Source organism: Papaver somniferum, chromosome 6 (genome assembly GCF_003573695.1).
Source record: "Papaver somniferum cultivar HN1 chromosome 6, ASM357369v1, whole genome shotgun sequence".
NCBI classification, from domain to species: domain Eukaryota; kingdom Viridiplantae; phylum Streptophyta; class Magnoliopsida; order Ranunculales; family Papaveraceae; genus Papaver; species Papaver somniferum.
The window spans coordinates 71238340-71260635 of NC_039363.1; the positions used below are offsets into that span (position 1 = coordinate 71238340).

At 37.5% G+C, this 22296-nt stretch overlaps 3 protein-coding genes across 7 annotated transcripts; 2 read left to right on the forward strand and 1 right to left on the reverse strand.

Annotated features, from left to right (window-relative positions):
• Positions 1 to 2719: 2719 nt before the first annotated feature.
• On the forward strand, positions 2720 to 6213 carry LOC113285759. 4 transcript variants are annotated; one of them, XM_026534538.1, is made up of 6 exons: positions 2720 to 3147; positions 3684 to 4368; positions 4463 to 4709; positions 5415 to 5488; positions 5725 to 5800; positions 5973 to 6213. In XM_026534538.1, exons 1-5 carry the CDS (start codon positions 2826 to 2828, stop codon positions 5792 to 5794), a joined length of 1398 nt encoding a protein of 465 aa, XP_026390323.1. In that variant the 5' UTR covers positions 2720 to 2825; the 3' UTR covers positions 5795 to 5800; positions 5973 to 6213. The 4 variants fall into 4 exon arrangements, with proteins under 4 accessions (XP_026390323.1, XP_026390322.1, XP_026390325.1 ...); XM_026534540.1 differs by having other exon boundaries at positions 2722 to 3147; positions 5426 to 5488; positions 5973 to 6212; XM_026534537.1 differs by lacking the exon at positions 5973 to 6213 and having other exon boundaries at positions 5725 to 5903.
• Positions 6214 to 6701: 488 nt separating this feature from the next.
• Positions 6702 to 10878, forward strand: LOC113287944 (protein DETOXIFICATION 40-like). Its single transcript, XM_026536832.1, has 7 exons — positions 6702 to 7276; positions 7402 to 8033; positions 8485 to 8541; positions 8647 to 8885; positions 9245 to 9363; positions 9692 to 9778; positions 10357 to 10878. Exons 1-7 carry the CDS (start codon positions 6842 to 6844, stop codon positions 10459 to 10461), a joined length of 1674 nt encoding a protein of 557 aa, XP_026392617.1. The 5' UTR covers positions 6702 to 6841; the 3' UTR covers positions 10462 to 10878.
• Positions 10879 to 11113: 235 nt separating this feature from the next.
• Positions 11114 to 16621, reverse strand: LOC113287942 (heat shock 70 kDa protein 16-like). Of its 2 annotated transcripts, none has more exons than XM_026536831.1 (10): positions 16352 to 16621; positions 14747 to 15918; positions 14327 to 14539; positions 13926 to 14021; positions 13649 to 13810; positions 12859 to 13059; positions 12406 to 12552; positions 12176 to 12304; positions 11959 to 12089; positions 11114 to 11491 (listed from the first exon to the last, which is right to left on the reverse strand). In XM_026536831.1, exons 2-10 carry the CDS (start codon positions 15914 to 15916, stop codon positions 11389 to 11391), a joined length of 2352 nt encoding a protein of 783 aa, XP_026392616.1. In that variant the 5' UTR covers positions 15917 to 15918; positions 16352 to 16621; the 3' UTR covers positions 11114 to 11388. The 2 variants fall into 2 exon arrangements, with proteins under 2 accessions (XP_026392616.1, XP_026392615.1); XM_026536830.1 differs by having other exon boundaries at positions 14747 to 16057; positions 16352 to 16620.
• Positions 16622 to 22296: the final 5675 nt, after the last annotated feature.

The window sequence follows — 22296 nt, forward strand, 5'->3', positions numbered from 1 at the left end:
CAAATGCATTCTTTGCAATAATTCAATCCACAATATTCTTGATGGTACGTAAGGTCAACTTGATACTCTATGTAGAATAAATCTTGAATGTCAGCAGCTGAAGTCTGCTTGCTTGAAACTCTAAGATCATCTATTATGATGTCCTTAATAAAAGTATTCGTTATTCGAAGCTTTGAAGGATCAGATCATGCCAACCCACAAGAATGCTCCGATATAAAGGACTTGCACTGAAAAGCACGACCATTTGGAACTGTCAAAGATGAGTGAAACCTCCATTTACATCATTTTCCTTTGTAAAAAAATTCGATGGTATAATGTTTCTGATTACCATTCAAAGGTTTCACTTTGTACCCACTCTGCACTTGATACTTCATCATGACACTACGGACTTCCTCAATCCCTCCCTCAAACATCTGTCCAACACAGGTTAGGATACCAGCCCAAGTATCACACTTTCTTGGCTACCTTTTAGAGAGTTCGTTCGTTGAAACATCATCGGTCGTGTCTTTTACAAGAGACAAACTGTCACTTGAAACACAACTTTAATAAGCCGAAGAACAAGCACAAGATGAAGAAGAAGAAGGAGTTTCGAATTGAAAATTGGACTTCAAAACATCCATTCTCTTTGATTGGAAGTATATCATAAGACAATGCAAATCCAAATCAGACCGAAGGATTTGAAGTATACCATTAACATCAGAAAGAAATACAAAAGGAGCTTCAGAAAGAAAACTCCACGAATATAACACAACACTTTTCAACTCCCGAACGGAAGTTGAGTCAGAAATAGCATGAGACATGCTCAAGTTGCAAAAGATAATCTCTGCAACAGCCATATTTACCTGACAAAAACACAAACTCAGTAAATGAAATAAAACTGAAACTCAATACAAGAACAAACTGATAAAAGTTGTCTCCAGAAATTGGAAGCAACCACCACAACGTTGTTTCTAGAATTGAAAACAACTAGGACAAGTTTATGTTTATCTCCACAAAATTGGAAGCAACCACCACAAGTTGTTTTCAGAATTAGAAGAAACTAGAACAAATTGTCTCCAATGATGACAACAACTAGTTCTAGTTGTTTGCAAATTTGGAAACCGAAAAGAAACGTAACCTACAACAACATCATCGTAAAACAGAAACATAAACAAAAAAGTTAAGTTTGCGACAAGTAATCTCCATATTATGAAGTATATTGTAAAAACAACTTGGTAAGTTTGTAACAAGTAATCTCCATAATATGAATTCCATTGTGATACATAAGACAGTTGACGTAAAATATCCAGTTGACAAGTAATCCTTAAAATAACATGAAGCAACGACGACGTTCAATATGAAAACATAAAACTGAGAAACAATGTCATGTAGCTTAAACTCTGGTCACGACGCAAATCACTAGGGGTTGCGCCCCTCGTGAGAAGTATATTCAAGGCGATCAGTGGAAAAAAGATGAAAACCTACATTCCTCATATACACCATATGTAACAGGTTCAACTATTACATTGTTGTATCACAAAAACCACTAACAATACACATCAGTAACTAGCAATATGACCTAAAAATCAGTTTTTGAATGGTTTTGATATTCACTAACAATATTACCTAAAAGTAGTAATTGATTGAACGATTTTGATAGATAAAAATTCATTTTAATCTGGATAATACCATGGTCATTATAAATCATGGTTAAATCACTACATAAAAAACTTGAAAAACATAATCATAAAAATGAAAAAACATAAATCAATTTCATTATGTTTCAAAATGATAATCATAAAATTGAAAAAACGATTTATTCAAAAGGTACAAACATGTCAAATTCATGGTTAATCACAAACGATATGAACAACAATAAACAATTTGTACATTACATTATTCAGAAAAAAAATGTAAAAGCTAAACAAAAATTAAAGCAAAAAAGTAAATTGTACATGTTATTGCCTAATGAGAAGAAATCTCGTCTGGTCTCCGAAAAGAACGAATCAAGCTTCGTAAGATCAATGCAGTCGATGACTCAATCAAAATCAAATAATGAATCAAGCTTCGTAACACTGCAAAAACTGAAGTAGATCTTCAGATTCAATGAGTCAAATATGCAAAAACTTCTGATTTCAGTTGAATTGAAAAACGATTTCGAAACAACTACTCAGTTGAAGAACAATTACTCTGAAACAATCGTTTTCCAATTTCGATGAAGAATAAATAAATCTTACTAGAAATGCTTCAACGATTTCGATCAATGAAAGAAGAACGAACAATCTTCAACAAGATTCAAAATTGCATGTTTAAAAAACCATAATTAACAGAGAGAAATTGATAACTCTGATCTCAGCTCTCGTCTCTGCTCTCAGCTCTGAGATTTCTTTCTCTCTCGAGAAAACAGAATAAACTAACCCTATAACGTTCAGAAATATCGCATTTAATTGAGGTTAAAAACGGAAATCAACTTCTTAATGAATATTCAGCCCATTAAACAAATGCCCCTGGAGGGTAATAGAGTAAAGCCCACTCATACTAGGGGTATAAACAAAACAACATTCCCACTGTTTCATCCAGAGATGGCACTGCATATAAGCTACTGCAGACGTTCTGAGCTAAAGAATTAGCACAAGAGACAAAGGAGAAACAGGCTGATCTTTAGTGTCCATTGATGCTAGGCGGCCATGGGCCCATTTCGACTATACCCCGAAATTCTCTCTCGCGTCCCGCCGAAACGACCCAAAAAATTCTCCCGCAGAAGAAAAAAAATCCGTGTCTAAATACGCCAAATTTCTTCCGATTCCCTCCATTTCTCAAAAAAATTCAAACGAAATTTCTCTCTCATGGCGGATTTTGGAGCTCCAACTTTCTCTTTAGGGTTAGATCTAGATTTCGATTCTGAGATACCTCCTCAAGACAATAAACTAGAAGCTCCATACGAACCTCCACCTCCTGATTCAATCGAATTGAGCTCCCAAGAGGAAGAAGTAAATATCCAACAGCAAACCCCAATTCCTGATGTTGAAGAGTCTCGTCCTGTTCTGAAGCGCCTTAGACGAGGAGGATCTTCGTCTAATAATCAGCATAAACAAGAATCTGTGTTTATATCTTCAACTGTTGATGATGATATCGAGGATTTCTCTTCGCAAGAAGATATCCCCAGAGGTATAAAAAAATCATTTAATTTTTTATGGTTCTAATTAGAATATCAAGAATTCGAATAAAAATTAGGGATTTTTTCTCTGAGGTAAAAGCGTCTCATGAAAGTTCTCTGGATAGTTGAAGATTTGATTTTTTTTTTAATTATTTTTTTTCATTTTTTTTAGGGTTTAATAGGAGCATTGAACTAGGGAAAATAGTATTTAGGGTAAAATGAACCTAGGAAAATGGTATTAGTTTCTAATAAATTCACATTAGGTTAAATTAACTACGAACTTAGGTTTATTCATGTCTTTTTGATTATTGATAAATGTAGCAGCCGCTTATGGTAAACAGTGGTTTCTCATTTGTAAAGCTGCGGGTTATTACCTTGACTACTTTTGTTGTTCATCACTGGATATTGCAGCTGCTTTATGGTTAACTTTGGATTTCATTTGTGAAACTGCTGATAATATTATCTCTCCCTTTTTATGGGTTGTCATGTATGAATCTATATATTAATGCCTTGATGTTTCCCTGTTGCGTTTCTTGGTGAATGACAGATACACGTTCAGCTGTACAAAATCATTCTGTGGCAAGCACTTCGAAGCTCGCATTACCTGCTCGCAGACCGTTACCCAGACAATGGATGACTAATCCCAAAGCCAACAAAGAAATACCAAGTTCGAAGGCTTCAACTTCTAAGAGTTTGGATGCAAGCGAGAAAAAAGTAAAGTTTCCACTCGGTCCTGTCAGAAGATTCCCGATACTTGATTCTGATTTTGATTCAGATGATGTGTCTAGTGGAGAAGATCAACATGAAGATGCTCCTGTGGTTGATTCATCTAGTAGAAAGAGACAATTTAGTTCCACCCAACCTGTGGCAGGGCAGCAAAAGATGGCAAAATCAGGTAAAATTGAGGATTTGTGGAAAGATTTTACTACCAAAATCTCTACACCTGCTCTTGATGAGTTCTGTGAAGAGTACTTCAAGTCTGCGGAGAATAGTAATGTAAATCAGGCAAAGGACAAAGGTGTACATCTCGGCACCTCCAGACCTTTTTTTCAGAAAGTGGCCATTAGAGAAACCTTCAATAAAGATGGGCAACCTCCTGCTTACCTGTACTTTTACAATGATGACCCGAGAATCCAGAGGTTAGTTCGTGAACGGTTACCTTATTTTTCTCCCCTTGCTGCAAAGGAGAACCACGTTGACAAGGAATCTGAAGTAGCAGCCATTGACTACATGTAAACTCATCTCACTATTTGTTGTGATTTTTCTTTTCCAGTTTAGAAGAATTAATGGTGTGGTTGTTATAACGTTTTGTCTATCTCACTTCAGGAGTCAATTTGGCCACAAAGAAGCTGCCACTCCAATTTCTGGAAAGGGTAAGAAAATCCTTGAGAAGACACCAAAAAGAAGCAGGAAGAATGCGAAAAAATCAAATGCTAAAGAGGCAGTACAAGATTCTGCAAACTGGGTGAATCCTAAAAGCTCTGCTAACATCCCAAAGGATGCTGGAAAGAGGAGAGTTCAGGCGAATAATCGTGCTACTGGTCACTGGTATACGAATGCAGATGGAAAAAAGGTAACCGGAAGCAATTGTATTATTCAGAAATTTGAACCTTTTCTATTCTTCTGGTAACTTCTCACACACTTGGGAACCTCACTTGTCTTACCTGTCAGTTACGACCAAGGACATCTTTTTGTATACATCGGATTTAAACAAATGACTGAAGAAATTTGTTTCCACTGATTGGCTGTTGATAATCATTAATTAGTGATTCGAGATCTGATAGCTTCTCTCTGTTAGGAGCCTATGGCAGTTTCATAAATTGTGTAGAATGTAAAGTAAAACAGCAGTAGCCACGGATACTGTTCTATTCAAAAAGGGTGAAATGTAGTATGTGTTTATGCTGCTACTGGTCAAAAAGCATCTTCTGTAGCTCAGGAAGTGACTAGTTTCCAGGAATATGGGGCAATGGACTACATTATTATGGTAGCCGAAATGGCAGACTCACCTGTTACATTACAGTACCTCGCCCCTTAAACAGGAGCGTCTCTGGCTGAATATAGATTATGCAATGCTGCCCTCTCTTAGAGAAACGAACACGGTCCTATAAATAAATCTCAGTTAAATCCTTTGGTGTATATACCTGTTTATCTCTGCTTTTCATTCGCTTGTTTGTGATGTTATTTTGCTGATATGCTTGAACCAGGTATAGTAGTAGTTGAATTATGTATAGTCTGTCTTTATCCATAATTGTGTATTTGTTCTCACATTCTTTGTCAGTCTTTCTTCAGATTTATGTCAATAAAAATGGGCAAGAATTATCTGGTCAGATTGCTTATAGGCATCACAAAAAGGTACTTCTAGTGGAACTTGATTCTTCACTTTTTACTCGCTCAATCCGGAACTGTTTTCTTTTCTTGTTTAAATCATGAACAAGTGGCGTGCCTGTAGTTATCTATCTCACCAGTAAACCTTAATACCATATAAAAGACCAAGCTCGAATTTGTTTGCTCATGGCCACTTTCTCAGTAATTGTTGTTTAATCTGAATTGGATTAGTGCATCTCATAGGCCTCTTTTTCTGCTAACAGGAGAATTGTGGGTTTAAAAAGTCAAGAAAGAAAACTAGTCCAAAGAAGAAGTCGAAACGCTGAAGATTAAACTCAGGCATGTAATCATATGATGTTCTGCTTTACTTGGCCATGTCATATTGATATGTTAAGTTGTAATGTCATGATAAACTTATTCAATAAGTCATATTTTTGTTTCATCTTCTCGTTTCTGTTTTGTGTTTTCTTATATTTATGTTGCTTCATGTTTCCACCACCCCAAATTTCAGACAGTTCTCTCTGCTTTACGGTTACCATATCTCAGTTGTCAACAATGACAAGGGAAACCAATCGGCGGCAGTAGTTACCAAAACAAGATTCTAGTTATGAAAACTAGTATCATCACGAAGAAGTGTTTTAAGCCAGAAAGTTCGAAATAGTAGAGTGATTTTTATGGGAAATATAAAAATGGTACGGTTAACTGAATTCATGTCTGCTTATGTTACAGTAAATCCAAGAAACATATCTATCGCAATCATTTGCTCCTAAATGGAGAACTGTTATTTCTAACATCATAATTATTAGAAGTAATAACCTGAATGCTTTTAGATTGTTCTTTTGTTCGGTTAGAAAAGCAAATCATTTGGATTTGATTCCTTAAATTGTTAGTGGGTTCCTTGAAAGAAAACCCACTAACTACAGACACATTTAGGAATCACTCGCTTCTCTGTAGCCATTATATCTAATCATTAGTGTTTTTTATTTATTTTTGCTGTTATTACGTAGAGGTACCAAACTACCGGCGTGGTATAATGTTAAATTGTCTCACGTAAACAACAACATAGGTTAGATTCTTACCTCTCTATCTAAATCCATGTGAGATGAGAACTGACGTGACACCATTTGTTCTTACAGATTCTGTACTTAAGTCTATTTTTTACTGGGAAAAATCTGGACTCAACTCACCCCAGATCTAATTGTTTTCTTTAGTACCCCAGCTGATGCATGACCATTAAAGAGAACAAAAAAAAAAGGTTGATGTCTCAAGTGTACAATTCCAGTGTTCCGCCACTCATCTCACATTTCTACCCTATATAAGCTTGGAAATCAAAGTTGAAATATATTTCCTTCATATCCTCCACCAAAAACATAAAACAAAATGGAGAGCTCACAACTTCAAGAAGAGCTCCATCAAGCTCTCCTAAATCCTCAAGTTTCTAAGCCACCACTAGCACCATTGATCAAATCTAAACAGCTTTCTAGTGCTCACGATAATCATCAAGGTCAGCAATCTGAACAACAAGACATACTGCACAGCAGTCAGCCTTCGCTGATGGGAGCACATAAAGTGACCGCTGAACTAGAAAAAATATTATCAAATACCAAGCAGAAAGGATTTGATCGCTTCTTCTCGGCTACTTGTATAGAACTAAAGCTCTTATTCTTCCTTGCTGCACCCACTGTTATGGTTTACATGATCAATTATATTATGTCCATGTCCACTCAAATCTTTTCCGGTCATCTTGGTAATCTTGAACTGGCTGCTGCATCACTTGGGAATACTGGTATTCAACTTTTCGCCTATGGTCTTATGGTACTCTTTCTCTCTCTGTCTGTTGATTTTCTGTTACTGAATATACTTTCTCTCGAATTGTAATTTGAGCTTGCAAGAGCAAGAGGTAATGTATAACTTATTACCATTTTGAAACATATTGTCAGCTTGGAATGGGAAGTGCAGTTGAGACTCTATGTGGCCAAGCATACGGAGCTGGAAAATATGAAATGTTGGGAGTTTATCTTCAAAGATCGATGATCCTTCTGATGGCGACCGGAATCCCACTCACGATAACTTACATATTCTCAGAACCCATTTTGGTATTTCTTGGTGAATCAACTGCCATAGCATCAGCAGCAGCAGTTTTCGTTTATGGACTAATTCCCCAGATATTCGCTTACGCAGCTAACTTCCCTATACAAAAGTTCCTCCAGGCTCAGAGCATTGTATCTCCCAGTGCATACATATCAGCAGCTACCTTAATTGTACATCTTTTCTTAAGTTGGCTCGTGGTATACAAGATCGGACTCGGTTTGCTGGGTGCCTCACTGGTATTGAGTTTATCTTGGTGGATTGTAGTGGGTGCTCAGTTTTTGTACATTATGAAGAGTGAGAGATGTAGACATACTTGGACAGGGTTCAGTGTACGAGCCTTTTCTGGATTGCCAGAGTTCTTGAAATTGTCTACAGCATCAGCTGTGATGTTGTGTTTGGAGACTTGGTATTATCAGATACTGGTTTTAATTGCTGGTTTGCTCCCAAACCCTGAAATTGCGTTGGATTCTCTGTCTATTTGGTAAGTAGCAACAACTTGAAGAGACTGTCAAATTCATAAAAACGTCATTTTATTTTCCCCGTCTAACCATTGATCCAACTTTTTAAGTACACTGAAAAAACAAAAAACACGGCTTCCGTGGGACCTTAGTATAGCCAGGACGAACTTGTTTTTGACGAAGATGCTGAAACATATTCGACTGCAATATTAGGATTTATTTACCTTGTGTGCTGAAGTTATAATCAGTCTTTAAGTATTTAAATTGATTATCATTCTTAATCAATAAAATCAGTATTTGTCTCGATTACAGTTGTGTGTTTTGATAATTGCATATGGATCTACACCTTTTGGTATTTTCTCAGTACAAGTTTAAAATATAGATAAACAAGTTGGTTAATTTGTTATTTTCTCATGTCCTAGGAATTATTTAATGAACTAATATGGTGGTACTGGTATAATTATATATGTGCAGCACGACAATATCAGGCTGGGTTTTCATGATTTCTGTTGGGTTCAATGCAGCTGCAAGGTGAGCACATTTTATTTCCTTACCAAACCCATTTAAACCAGTGTATCTTTTTTCTGTTTATAGCTCGTTGTCTCTTTGACAGTATACTGTTTATGTTTTTGACAGTGTGAGAGTAAGCAATGAGCTTGGTTATGGTAATCCCAAATCGGCAGGGTTTTCAGTGGTGGTAGTGACAACAATCTCCTTCATTATGTCTGCTATAGCCGCTGTCATAGTTTTGTCATTGCGCGACGTCATCAGCTATGCATTTACTGATGGTGAAACTGTTGCTGCTGCTGTCTCCGACCTCTGTCCACTCCTTTCCCTCACCCTCATCCTCAACGGCATTCAACCCGTTCTTTCTGGTAATCCAGACTTGCCAAAATTGTCTATTTTACTTTGTTGACCAGACTTGCAGTAAAGCCGTAACAAACTTTGTTAGCTACTGGGACTGTTCTTTAAGAACCATCTTACAGACAAATGTACCATGTGTTTTCATAAACTCACAAGTTGGTTGGCGCATGAGTAGTCGTTAAGTACAGTGGTAATCTTTTATGCTGGGTACCGGCCCACATTATTCAAGGCACATTAGTTTTGTAGTACTTCTTTTACCTGTATACGACTATGCATTTCTTCTCATAAATGCCATGGCCAGGACATACGTATTTCTCATTAATACCGTGTTTCTTATGATTGTTTGCATGTTCTGAACTGAAATGTGAAGGTGTCGCGGTTGGGTGTGGATGGCAAACGTTGGTTGCGTATATTAATGTAGGATGTTATTACGTAGTTGGGGTACCTTTAGGTGCTCTTCTCAGCTTTACCTTCAAGCTTGGTGCTAAGGTAAAACTTTCCCATCCGGGCAGTGCTTGTGTTTTTTCATGGTAATTATAGTTTACGATGAAACAGGCATTAATCCATGTACTTTTGGCCAAAGCAAACATGTTTAGGGAGTACATAGGGAGATGTCTATTTCAAATATACGCAATTGATTACGTAATATCTTTTCCATTTTGAGCAATCTGCTAGAAGCCTAGTAGCCAAATAAATAGAATCGCCTTATCTTTCTAGAGTGATATCATCATCCAACTGTTAGTAAGACGGGAGCAATTGCCATTTGAGATGCAAACAAACAAAAGGTTGATTTATTTTTTGATTTTGGGTTCACCAGGGAATATGGTCAGGGATGATATGCGGGACAGCGATGCAAACCGCCATTCTCCTATGGATCACATATCGAACTGACTGGAGCAAAGAGGTAACAATGTTCTTTGTAATGTACCTCTTGTTTCGATTGCTCGACGCATAATGGAGAATCATTTCAATTTAGTTGATAATGAAACTTGACTCTGCCACTTCCGCAAACCTGTGACCACACTTCATACTTTAGGGAGCATTTTCCTTTTCAATATTTCTAACTTCTCTACAAATTTCTCTTCTTTTTTTATGGAACTTCTCAAAGATTCTCAATGTGTCAAATCCTAAGTAGTCGGATGGGGGATGATGGTATCCAGTCATTTAATAAAAATTTCTTTTTTGACGGACACAATTGATCTCTGATTTATAATGTAGAAGTGAGGTGACACCGTGATGTTACGCTTTCAGTCTCCATGTCGAGCAGCCAATACTTTATAATGTCCAAGTCTCTAAGAGTGCAAGTTATCTTAGTTTTCCGCCTGCTAATGCATACTAACAAATCTTATACAAGAGTGCGAGGCCAACACAACCCACCTTTGTGTCTCAGGGCTGTCTTTTAGCTCCCGTAACAGGATTGTGATATGCGACTGCCTTTTAAGATTACCGTGACATCGATTTTGTTTTACTTACCCTCCACAGGTGGTGGAAGCCATGAAGCGATTGGACAAGTGGGAAGGTAAAGTGGAGCACCTCTTGAAGGCAAACGGCTCCGAAGAAGAGGCTGTCCAAGCACCCCCATGTTGACCAACGGATGCCAGTTGAGAGTCGCCTCAGTTTAAGACCCAAACTCGAGGCATTTCAAATGCCACCACTCAAGATTAATCAGTGGTGATGCTGCAGAAACCACTGGCGCCAAGACATGTATAGATTCTAGGCGGTGCTGCCACCAGGATCGTAAATAATGATGTTTTGAGCTATATTAAGATCTCTTGAACTAGCTTAATTTGATATCACCAGTCGGTCAACTTTCTCAAACTCTGTATACATCAGTTTCAAATCTTTCAAGACACGTACATGGTTAAGTTGTTAAGTTTGACAGTGCTGCAGTCCACAGTTTAAAAGACCCTAGCTAGACCACTGGGAAATTTTTGGTGTCTAACATTACAATACTAGTGGCAGTCTTGTTGTCGATCACAAATAATAAAAGCATACCTCATAAGTCATAATATGGGTTTCACGCTTAGCTTCAGAAGAACTGGTTAGTAGCAAATACAGCCTATAAAATTTGTGTATAAAACCCACTGTGGCACACAAAAAGTGCAGAGCACTTCACAAATACGAGGAACGAAGACAATTTCATAAATGTGTGTGCCTAATCTGATACAACAATATATCATAACGTTGGAAAAAAAATCTGATTCTACCTTTTCTTACCCTAATGTTAGGAATATTATAGTGCCCAAAAAGAGAAAAATTTTATTGATAGACTAATTGCCCTCAATGATATGATTCTAACAACAGGCATGTACATTTCCTGCATCATATAAAGAGCCATAGCAAGGCCAAAATCTTGATTTCAAACAAGCAACCGCAGGTGAAATATCAATATCAACTGGTTAGTGTTTTATCTCAACAGTGTTTACAAAAATATGAATGTAACAATCACTAGTATTTATGTCAACGGAAAAGGGCAAGAGAATTTACTAAGGGAAGAGTGGTGGCACCACCACCTTAATCCGTGTGCATGTTATCAGCTGTATGTGGTACATCCGGGCCTTGGTTGTCTTCTGGCCTTGGAGGGGAAGCCTTTGATCTCAGAATGTGTTTACACGTCCTGATAATAACAAAAACAAGAAGGCATTAGCCAGCAATGATGCAGGTGGAAAATCAACCTAATGGGGAGGGCTGTCAGAATAAACCAATGTGTGTGTGTGTGTGCATGATTTAGTTAACCCGTGCATGATGTAGGTCAACTTCATGCCAGCATGGTTACTTATTGCAGCTTTCACTGTTTGCCTTGTGGGGTTTAATTGACCTTACAGGTGACCAAGCAGGTCAACAAAATCAATTTCAGTAATTGACAAGAATAAACTTCTTTTTGGACTCGGTTTCGGTAGAATCTTAGAATCATCCAACCGCTTAAAGTGCCATAGAACTAGATCAGGCACTGCATATGCTCAGTCTGCTCTTTTTTGTCCTAGATGTTGAAATGGACAATGGTGGTCTATCATATTCTATTAGACAGGTAGAACCAAAGATTACGCAAAGTCCAATCAGTGATGTGAGCAGTGAAAGGATTACATGTCTAGAGCCTCTGCCTTTGCCTTGATTTCATTTGACCACAGTAGCGGATCGGTGTTCTTGGGTAACGAATCCTGCTGTTGAGTTCTATCCCTGAGCCACTGCTCTGCTTTGTTGCACTCATTAATGACCTGCAAACACAAGGAGAACATAAATGATAACCCGATAATCTCAATAAATAAATAAATATGTTAATCAATCAAATAAGGCTGGCTACCACATCTCTATCACAAGTAGGAAGTGACTTGACAGCCATCCTGTACTCCACAATGCACTTCAACAAATCCCTTGTAGCCTGGGCTCTAGCTTCTTCATCCTTGTATCGACTTTCAATAGGATCCACCAACTATAGTCGACCACACAAAATATTTTGAATTCAGGACAAGGAGAAGGATAAAAGAAGCAAACAGTTGGAAAAACAAATTTCGCAAATGGTAAAAGCCTTACCTTTTTAAGATCCTCCAGTTTTCCAGTATATACTCTTTCAGACTCATCATCCCCATCCTCGTACAGCCATTCCTCTGTCTGCTGTAAGTTTGTAGAGATCCCTTCTCGCTCTGAATCTGTTGCGAAGCTCTTATACGTATTGAAAAGCTACAGAAAAAAGTAATCGTGTTAGTTTCAAAAGCTTTAAATAAACAAAGACGAAGTAGTCTACATGACTTGGCTGAGACAAACCCTGTTCAGCTGGTGATGAGAGTTTTAGAAGTGAAACTCAGCCATAACCACATCTAACACAGACTGGTTACACTAAGTATGGAATCTGGAGAGAGATTTAACTTAACACTTTCGCATTAAACTTCTAGTACTCAAATTCAACAGTTTATCTTAATAGCAGCCAAATTCCAATGTAAATCACGATGTGGAGGAGGACACGAAGGCACGGAGAAAAAGTTGTACCTTATTACGGGTGTCATAAACATAAGATTCCAGGGCGTTTTTCCTGTCTTTCGTTTGTTCCATGATTCTATCCTGCTGTGTCAGTTGAACTTCTCTTTCTTGAGCTTTCAATACATCAGCCTTGGTCATCCCACCATACACGTTCTCACTAACTGGTATCTCAAGCCGTCTAGATGACCTTTTTTTCCTAGTCCCGTCACTCTGAAAACAATGTTGGTACTGTAAGTTTTTCCCTACATTAAATGTACCTTTATTACATTGCATTCGGCCATGCAAGAGTTTCTGGTTTCTAAGTCATAATCATGATACTAGTATAAACCTAAGCCAGATACTTGAGGTCAGCTGAAAAACTTATATAATTCGTGTGTACCCATACATTGTCATTTGTATATGGTTTCAGGAAACACACACACAATATACAAGGAGAACTTGAGGAGATCTGTGACAACCATGACGACAGTACTGAATACCAGACCTTAAGAAATATATCTATCAGATAGCTAAGAAGATGGTTAACTTGCATGATTGGAGTAGTAGACCTAACAACCTGAATCTCCAAAAAATGGGACTGAGTGCCAAATGACATGTCAATTGTGGACTATACACTTATCATATATCATTACCATGTAAACCTATTCTTATAAGGTGATAGAGGATGTGTCTCTCTCTTCTCATTTCAACACTGATATGATTAACTTTTACATGCTTGGATTGTACGGATACCACATTAGTTCCATGAAATAACTGGCAGCTGAATGAGGTATGAATGATGGCTGTCTTTGGAACTTACAGAGGACATAGGTGAAGATTCAGGCTGCAGCGAGCTACCATCTTCAGCATGACTATGTACAGCATCAGAAGAAACTCGAGAAGTATTGCCAGGTTCCACCTTGTCTACGCTCGAATGCCTGTTGCCTCTGGTGGCAGAATCGTCTACCTGTTCCTCTACCAACTGAAGAAGAAGGATAATTGGGTTGGAGTTGCAAAGGTAAGAAAATTGGTAGAGAAATTTAAAAAGATAAAAAAACTAATTGCTTAGATACAATGCAGAAAGAAAGTCTACTCACGCATGCTGATTCTAAAGAAACAATCCCATGAATATTTAACTGAACCCTGACTTTAACTTTAGCTTTTTCGGTATGGGAAACTTGGAAAGGGCCAATCTGCGTACAACGGAAATTAATTGTGTTAAAGTGGTGGAAGACGAACTAAGAAGATATTCCACTCGTCAGCTGAGAAGGTCGTAAAAGAGAAAAACATACTACTTAATTTCAAGCATCTGACAAAGAACTGCATGCGAGAAAATTAAATGATACGATATACTGTCCACACTGCTATTCAGATGTGAAAATAAATCAAAACGCGACACATCATCGATACATCGCAAGAATGATATGGTAAAACACTTGATCAACAACAGTTCAGTGTACAGCAGCGACTCGACGAAGTATATATGAGAGAACGATACCGTGAAACAGCTAATTTGAGGAGAAACACCAGAAGGTAATTCATTTTGATCAGCATAGAATGCTTCCAGTCGAAATGTGCTAGATCGATGAACAGTTAAAACTTTCATACTTGGAACTGGTTGACCTTTGGGGAACAGCATCCCATTTGACAGAGTGCAAACAGGACCTTCCTCCGTTGAGAATCCAATGGAAAAAGGAAATGAATCTTGAACCTGCAAATGTAAATGAATGTTAATTTATAGCATGAAATAACAAGATGGGAGTGCCATGGATTAACTGAAAATGAATTGAAATAATACACACTACATTGACACAACGAATGACTAAAAAATAGAGGTCTGCCAGTAGTTTCATAAGTAAACCAATGATAATCTACGGATGGCAGAAGTGAAAACTTATAAACTATATCAAAATCGGACCTCATAATCTCTAACTCTGAATGTTGGACTAAGCATAGCACACTGAAGAGCACATCCACGCGCAACACATTCGCTTGCATTCAGCGTTCTGCGAGGCTCTCTGTTAAAGAAAGAAGTCAGCATTCGCGTAATAGCTGGTACCCGAGACCCAGATCCAACAAGCTCAACCGAATTGATCATGTCTAGCGTCAGACCAGCATCCACCAAAGCTTTATTACAAGGGAGCCTCATCCTCTCCAACAAACCCATCGACAGCTTTTCAAACTCTTCTCTCTTAATAAAACCTTTCACATCCTTCTCATCCATTAAGCACTCAATATTCAGAGGAGCCTCAGCATTTGCACTTAGGACCTTCTTTAGCTTCTCACACGCTGTCCTAAGTCTAATACAAGCCCTCGCATTAGAATAGACATCGATGTGGTACTGCTCCTTAAACTGTACAGCGAAATAATTGAACAAAACCTCATCAAAGTCTCTACCACCCAAGCTTTTGTCAAACGCATGAGATAAAATCTTCATCTGGCCAGCCTCAAAGGATGCAACTGTAACTTGAGTGTCACAATGACCTATGTCAATAAAAACAACATGAGTAGGACCGGATTCAGATGAATCCGTCCTGTAAATCCCGTACCCAAGAGCCGTGGCAGTACCATCATGCATCAATCTTAATGTTTTCAATCCAGCTATCTCTGCAGCATTCAAATAAGCATGTCTCTGCAAATCTGAGAAATACGACGGAATACCAATCACACAGTCTGAAACAGCTGTTTCCAGATTTTTCTCTGCTATCTCTTTCAAATGCGAGAAGAGCATTGCCAATATCTGAATCGGAGTTAGTGTCAGGCTCTCACTCAAATATTGTAGATGAATCAAAATCCCACCATCCGGACCTTCTGAAGTCTTGAAAGGAAAAACCCGGAGTTCATTTTGAATATCTGGCTCACTGAAATTCAAACCAATCAATCTCTTAACTTGAGATATTGTAGATTTAGGGTGCATCATCGCTGAAGCAACCCCAGCTGCTCCCATGAACCGCTGTTTCTCACCAAACGACACCACAGCTGGTGTTTCACGATTGGATTCTTCATTCAATAAAACGTCAATTCCCCGGTGTTTTGCAGCAGAAATTACACAATTCTCGTTCCCAATATCAAACCCAACCACACTCATCTCTACAATCAAAACACAAACCACCTTATTTATCTCAAAATCAAATTCAAATTCAAAACTACTCCCAAACTAACGAAGACTCATTCTTTGAAAAATGCCCAGAGTCCCACGAAAACAATCACAAAACCACTGGAGAATTTTCTGCGTAAACAACAAACAAATCCACAATACATTACTCAACAAATCAAAAGTTTGACCAAAAGAGCCCTAAATTACAAAAATTAACAAGTGAACAGCACATCCCCAGAATATTTCTTCTCTGATACGCATCAGAATTACAATTTAAAATCATTGAAAAACCAATTAAGGTGTCTAAATTTGTAAATTAGAATGATCCGTACAAATAGAAAGATACGGATCAAGTTATATAAAGAGAATTTGTCTTAAATTTCGAAGAGATTCTGATAATATATAAAAGAGAGTCGAAATATGTACCTGATTCAGGTGGAGCTAATGAAGAAAACCCTAGAAATGCAGAGAGAGCGGGGCGGAGAGGCTGATTGGATTAGTGGAGAACAGCGACGGTTAACTCGTGATGATCTCTGGAACAGGTCTGTGGGTTTCTTCGTGAATGGGGATGGAAAGGACTGAAATGGAAAAAACACGAATTATGTATGTTTTGAGAGGAACTGAGGAAGAGAAGAGAAGAGGTCTTTAAAATTAGTATATTAGGTGGTGGTGTTATGAAAGAATCATGACACTACCTCCTCGGCTCCTACTCCTCCTCACTCATCGTTTCAACTTCTTCCACATCAGCACGGTGCAAGCCGATGCCATTGGCCCAATACCATGCTCCTGCGAGGATATACCTCTCCGACACTCTGTTGACCACAACTTTGTCAAGGTCAATGGAACAGCTTAGGAAACGCCATGGACTGAACCTATGGTTAAGGCCGGTGCAACATTGCATATCATGGGTTTATATTTTTATTGTCTGTGTTGTAGGTGTTTCTGGCCTTCACCATTAGCGCAAGGGTTATGGAGTAAGAATTCTCATTCAATTTGTCTGAGTCTCATTCCATTTTATCTAATTTGATGCCATTTGTGGGCAGTGATAGGTGCACTTTCCCCTTGAATCACTCATACACTCATTCAAACGAGTGAGCGCTGGAAAGTCTTCACCGAATGGTTGAAGTGTGCCGTTTGCAGCATATATACGGCTGAACTTCAGCCGCTCATAAAGAAAAAATAGAAAAATGGCAAATCATTAGCCGTTTGTAGTAATTTTGAACACATGAGGCATAACATCAGCCGCCGTACATAATTTTTCAAAAACAAAAATGACCGTTATGCAACTAACGACTCTATTTTTCCACTATATTTACCAACATTCACAACACCAAGTTCACACCAACTACTTTTCTTCTTCTCGATTCTTCTACCCATTTTCTTTCTTTACAACTATGTCTACCTCAAAGACGAAAAAAACTAGAAAGCAACAAATTACTTATACCACAGAGAAAGATATGGCACTTTGTGAAGCACATCTTGTAATTACGGGTGATGGTGTAGGTGTAAGCCAAGCGAGAAACAAATATTGGAATCGAATTATTCCTTTATTTGTAGAGAAGGCAAAAGGTAATCCAAATGGTAGAGAAAAAGATAGTTTAGAAAACCGGATATGTCCAATTAAAAAAGATGTGAAACAATTTGCCGGAGTTCTCGAAAAACTCTATGGAGGGAAGAGTGTTTGGGGCCCGAAGACCTAGTAGGTATTTCAATTTGTTGTTTTACTTATGTTTGTTATTAAGAATTTGGATTAATTTTATATGTTTGCATCGTCGATGATTCATGCTCGGATTGCGTACTTGAGGATTTATAAGAAATCATTCAATCTTGATGCCTGCTATGAATTATACAAATACGAACCAGGTTATGATTACACAAAATTCACCGGTGGACCGCAACCCCACTGATCATAGTTGAAGATGTTGACAACAATGATGAGATGGAAGGCGGTACTCGTACAAATAATACCAATGATGATCAAACTAAGAATCAAAGGGGACCCGGCAAAAAAATCTCAAAGCCGAAAAACAAGCAAAATACAATGCCACTTCCGATTCGGTTGAATCTATCTTTAGCGAAAGCAATGACAAATTCATAAACTATCTCAAAGAACAAGAAGCCGCTCAAGCGCAACAAATAATATAAAAGAATGAAATGATCGAGCAATGAAGGAAAGATAAACTAAAAGAGCGCGATGAAAGAGTGATAATGGCCAATTAGTCTAATTTATCTCCGGGCGGGCGAGAATGGCTTGAAAAGAAAATTCAAGAGATATTTGAGAAGAACGCGAGTCAACAAAGTAGAGAGTAAGTGGTAGTATTTGTTGTTTTTTGAGTTCATGTTTTGTTTTTTTATGTTGCAAGGTTTAATTGAAAGAAGGTTGTTATATTTTCCAAATATTCTGACAGAATTTTCAGTTTGCGCAACAGTCGCTCAAATTGCTCCATAGGATTCAATACATAATGGAATTTAGAAATCTCAACAAATCTGGAATCTAGACAAGTATAACTTTCATACCCAAAATTTTGTTTTTTGAAATTCCACTATTTTTTGGTATACTTTTCATACAAGTAGGTCCAAAGGCAACATTAGAAGAACAAAAAATATTCAGTTTGCGCAACAGTCACTCAAATTGCTCCCTAGGATTCAACGCATAATGGAATTGAGCAAACTCAACCAATCTGGAACCTACAGAAATATATCTTTCACACAAAAAAAAAAATGATTCCGACATTGTTTGGTATACTTTTCATACAAGTAGGTCCAGAGGCAATAGTAGAAGAACAAAAAATCTGCAGTTTGCGCAACAGTCGCTCAAATTGCCACAATAACATTCCCACTCTAATTGTCTGCATCCCCTGTGCTCTCCTCTTTCGACGTCCATGAATGACAATTTCAAGTGAATCGCGCATTGTACCTAAACAAAATGTTTTAGAAAATTAGTAAATTGATAATCATACAAGAAAAATATCTAAAACCACATGAATACAAAAAATATATTTATAACCAGAAATATTAGTGACATTGATACTCAAACATAAACTTAAGTATAAAGAAAATGATAATAAACAATTTCACCATACAAAAAAAAAAATCCTTTAAACCAAGACTACATGTTTAGAAAATAAAACAACTTCACCATACACAAAATGCATCTTAAAAAACAAGTTCACAAAACAACATTTGATGCATTGCCTATCATGTCCATAATATCATTTATAGTCATGTTGGAAGCTTGGTTGTTCTCAAGTGATTGGGAAACTTGAGTTTCATCAGCAATTTGTGAAGAATTAGTGCCATAAAAATCTTGATAAGAAGGACTGCATGTCATCGGATCATAACATGGTTGAGAATTGAAATTGTTTCGTAGTAATTCATTTTCTCTTTTCAACTCTTGAAGTTGTCTTTCTTAATCTTGAAGTTGTCTTCGTAACATCTCACTATCTATTTTTAGTGAGCAATCACTCTCATCTGTTGCATATGCATATGATCTTACTTGCATAGGAGGAGGATATAGAATAGTGGGTAGATCATGTGATATTGAAGCTATGTCATCGCAATTTCGCTTCCTAATCAACTTGCTTTGGATTTCGGAGTCGATTTATATATCTTTGTATAACCCAACCGAGACTTTCGTCCACCAACCCACATAGTCTTCAACATATGTGATTGTGTAATGGTTCTCACAACTCTCTCAACCTTGGCATTCATTGTAGGAATCTTATTTTATATCTCGCACGTATGCTTGTGGAGGTGGATTATGAGGAATGGAAATTTCCCGGGTAACTTGGTGCAAATATCTCTCCCCCAAGCACCTATAACCTTTTTTGTTTTCGATGTTCAAGAAAACATATCTTCCTCTTGATAACTTCAAACTACGATTGACGGCTTCATAATTGGAATGCACACTTCCCTCCCATGGTTGTCATGTTGTTCTTTCTATTGATTTAAGGTTTGCTTGCTTATGAGAGGTGGATCTTGAGTTTCTACCTAAATCTTCTTGAACTATATCAAATTCATCCTTGTTGAATACCTTCATCTTGGGCCATTCATCCTTCTAAACCTGGGTTGTCTTTAATTGTGGGAACCAAAATATGAAAATAATAATATAACCAATACTACAGAAACAAAATGATAAGTAACATTAAGGTTGGGTTTGGTAATGCTTATTTTTTTCAAAAAGCCCTTTCAAAATACAAATATAGTAATTATTCTTCATATTATTGTTTAGTAAAATATTTTCAAAGTACTTTTAACCCAAAGCACTTCCAAAATTCCCAAACTTTTAAAAGTTAAGGGAGAGGAGCTTTTAAAAGTTATAAAAGCATAAGCTTTGGTCCCACTTAATTTTGATGTATGAATTTTCTTCTATATCCCTATTATATTTTATAAATGACCAAAACTTCCCTTAAATATTTGATAATTAATTTCTTATTCTCCATATCACATTTTTTAAAGATTATTATTTTCACTTTCAAATTATATTTTATATGAACGCGAGATCGGGGGATATCAAAACTAATTGGGGGATATGAATTACTTCCCCCAACCAAAGGTGTCTGCTAAGGGGTGTTTTTTGGGCGAAAATACTAAAACACCCTTTCATTAATTAAAAAACATTATGAAAAGACTGTTATACCCTTCCCACAAAATAAAAAACTTAAAATCAAAACCAAACACAAAATCAGTTATCCCCCATTTGAGTACCGGCATACTCGTGTGTTAGGTTTAGGTTTTGGAAAAAAAAAATCTTCCATCTTCCTCTCCTCTTCTTCATCGTTCTTCATATACTCTACGATTAACTGTTAAATCAAAAATTTCTTCGTCGATTAAAACTAACCCATAAGAATGCCTCCACGAAATAAATCATATGCCCAATCGAAATCAAAATCGATTGCTCAACAGAAATTAGAGAAAAGGCTTGCTTTGATTGCTCAAGAGCAAGAACACGAAGAACAAGAGTTATCAGACGATCAACTACTCAGAAATATGGCTTATGTGAGAAGGTAAGTCATTTAAAACTGTTTAATTAGTGTTTCAATCGATTTGTAGCTATGGGTTTAGGTTAAAATCGCGAGACCCTTAGTGAAACAGTTGAGTTTCAGTATTTCCGGCATTCAATTTAGAATGAGACCCACATCGTAAATAAGTACCGACATTCGATCTAGGATGAAGACCACACCGGTAGTGTCTCCTGGCATTTAATTTAGGTTGAATACCACACCAGAACATAGTTTCAACATTCTATTTAGGTTGAAGACCACTTCGGAACCAAGTACCGGCATTGATTTGAACTTTTACGAATACGCCGGTAGTGAGCTTCTAATAAACAGAAAACCCTAGGATTTTGTTACTGGTACCGGTATACGTTTTAGGTTAGATTCCATGCCGGTACTGGACTTTTGGTATCCAGGAACTTCCGAAAGAGTACCGGCATCCTCGACAATTTTTTGTCAATGGCGGTATTAGTTCCCGGCATGAGTTTTTATTTTCCTTATCTGCCGGTACTGGTATTTTTATATCCAGGAACTTCCTAAAGTGTACCAGCATCCTCGAAAATTACTTGTCAATGCCGGTATTAGCTCCCGGCATGTGCGATACTTTTTTCAGTATGCCGGTAGTGATGATTCTATGCCGTAATGCGGTGTATCTATGCTGGCATTAGAAATGAAAGTTAGTTATCTTATATTTATTTCGTGCTTCTTTTGAAATAGATTTATAGCAAAGGAAGCTAAAGCAAACGAGGCTAACAAAGGAAAAGCTAAAGATGTTGTCACTAAGAAAAGAAGGAAGGATGGTCTTGATACTCCTCAGTCTCTGCCTTCTCGAGGGAAAAACAAAAAGCGTTTGGGTGTTGATACAAGAGGGGCAATTTGGGAGAGTGGTCGTGATCGTAGTAAAATCGTAATCTGTGAATCTACCGGAGCTGTTGAGGAGGAAGATGAGCAAGATGAAGAGGAAAGTGAGGAGGAAGATAATGAGATTGATCCAACTCAATTAGAAAACCAAAGCCAGGGAGTAGTGGAACAAGGTGGTCCAAGTCAACAACCCACACAAGGCAAGGGGAAAGGCAAAGTAAAAGTTAAAGGTTTGCACCTTCCTCATGTTGATGACATGATACCTGACCTTGATGGTGGTAGAATTTTGGGCGCATCTTCTCATGATCCGGGTATCTATTTGGATATGAGGACTCGTGGGTTCGTACTATATATCAGACCTATGTAAGAATTTATATCTCATGCATTTGTATTGTTCTGTATTTATGCAAAATCTCCTAATCGTATTATCTCCTAATTGTAGGATCATAAGAAGGTTGTGCGTGTTTTCCGAAACTAAGCCGAAACTCATTGGGATTTGTCTAAGGAGCATGA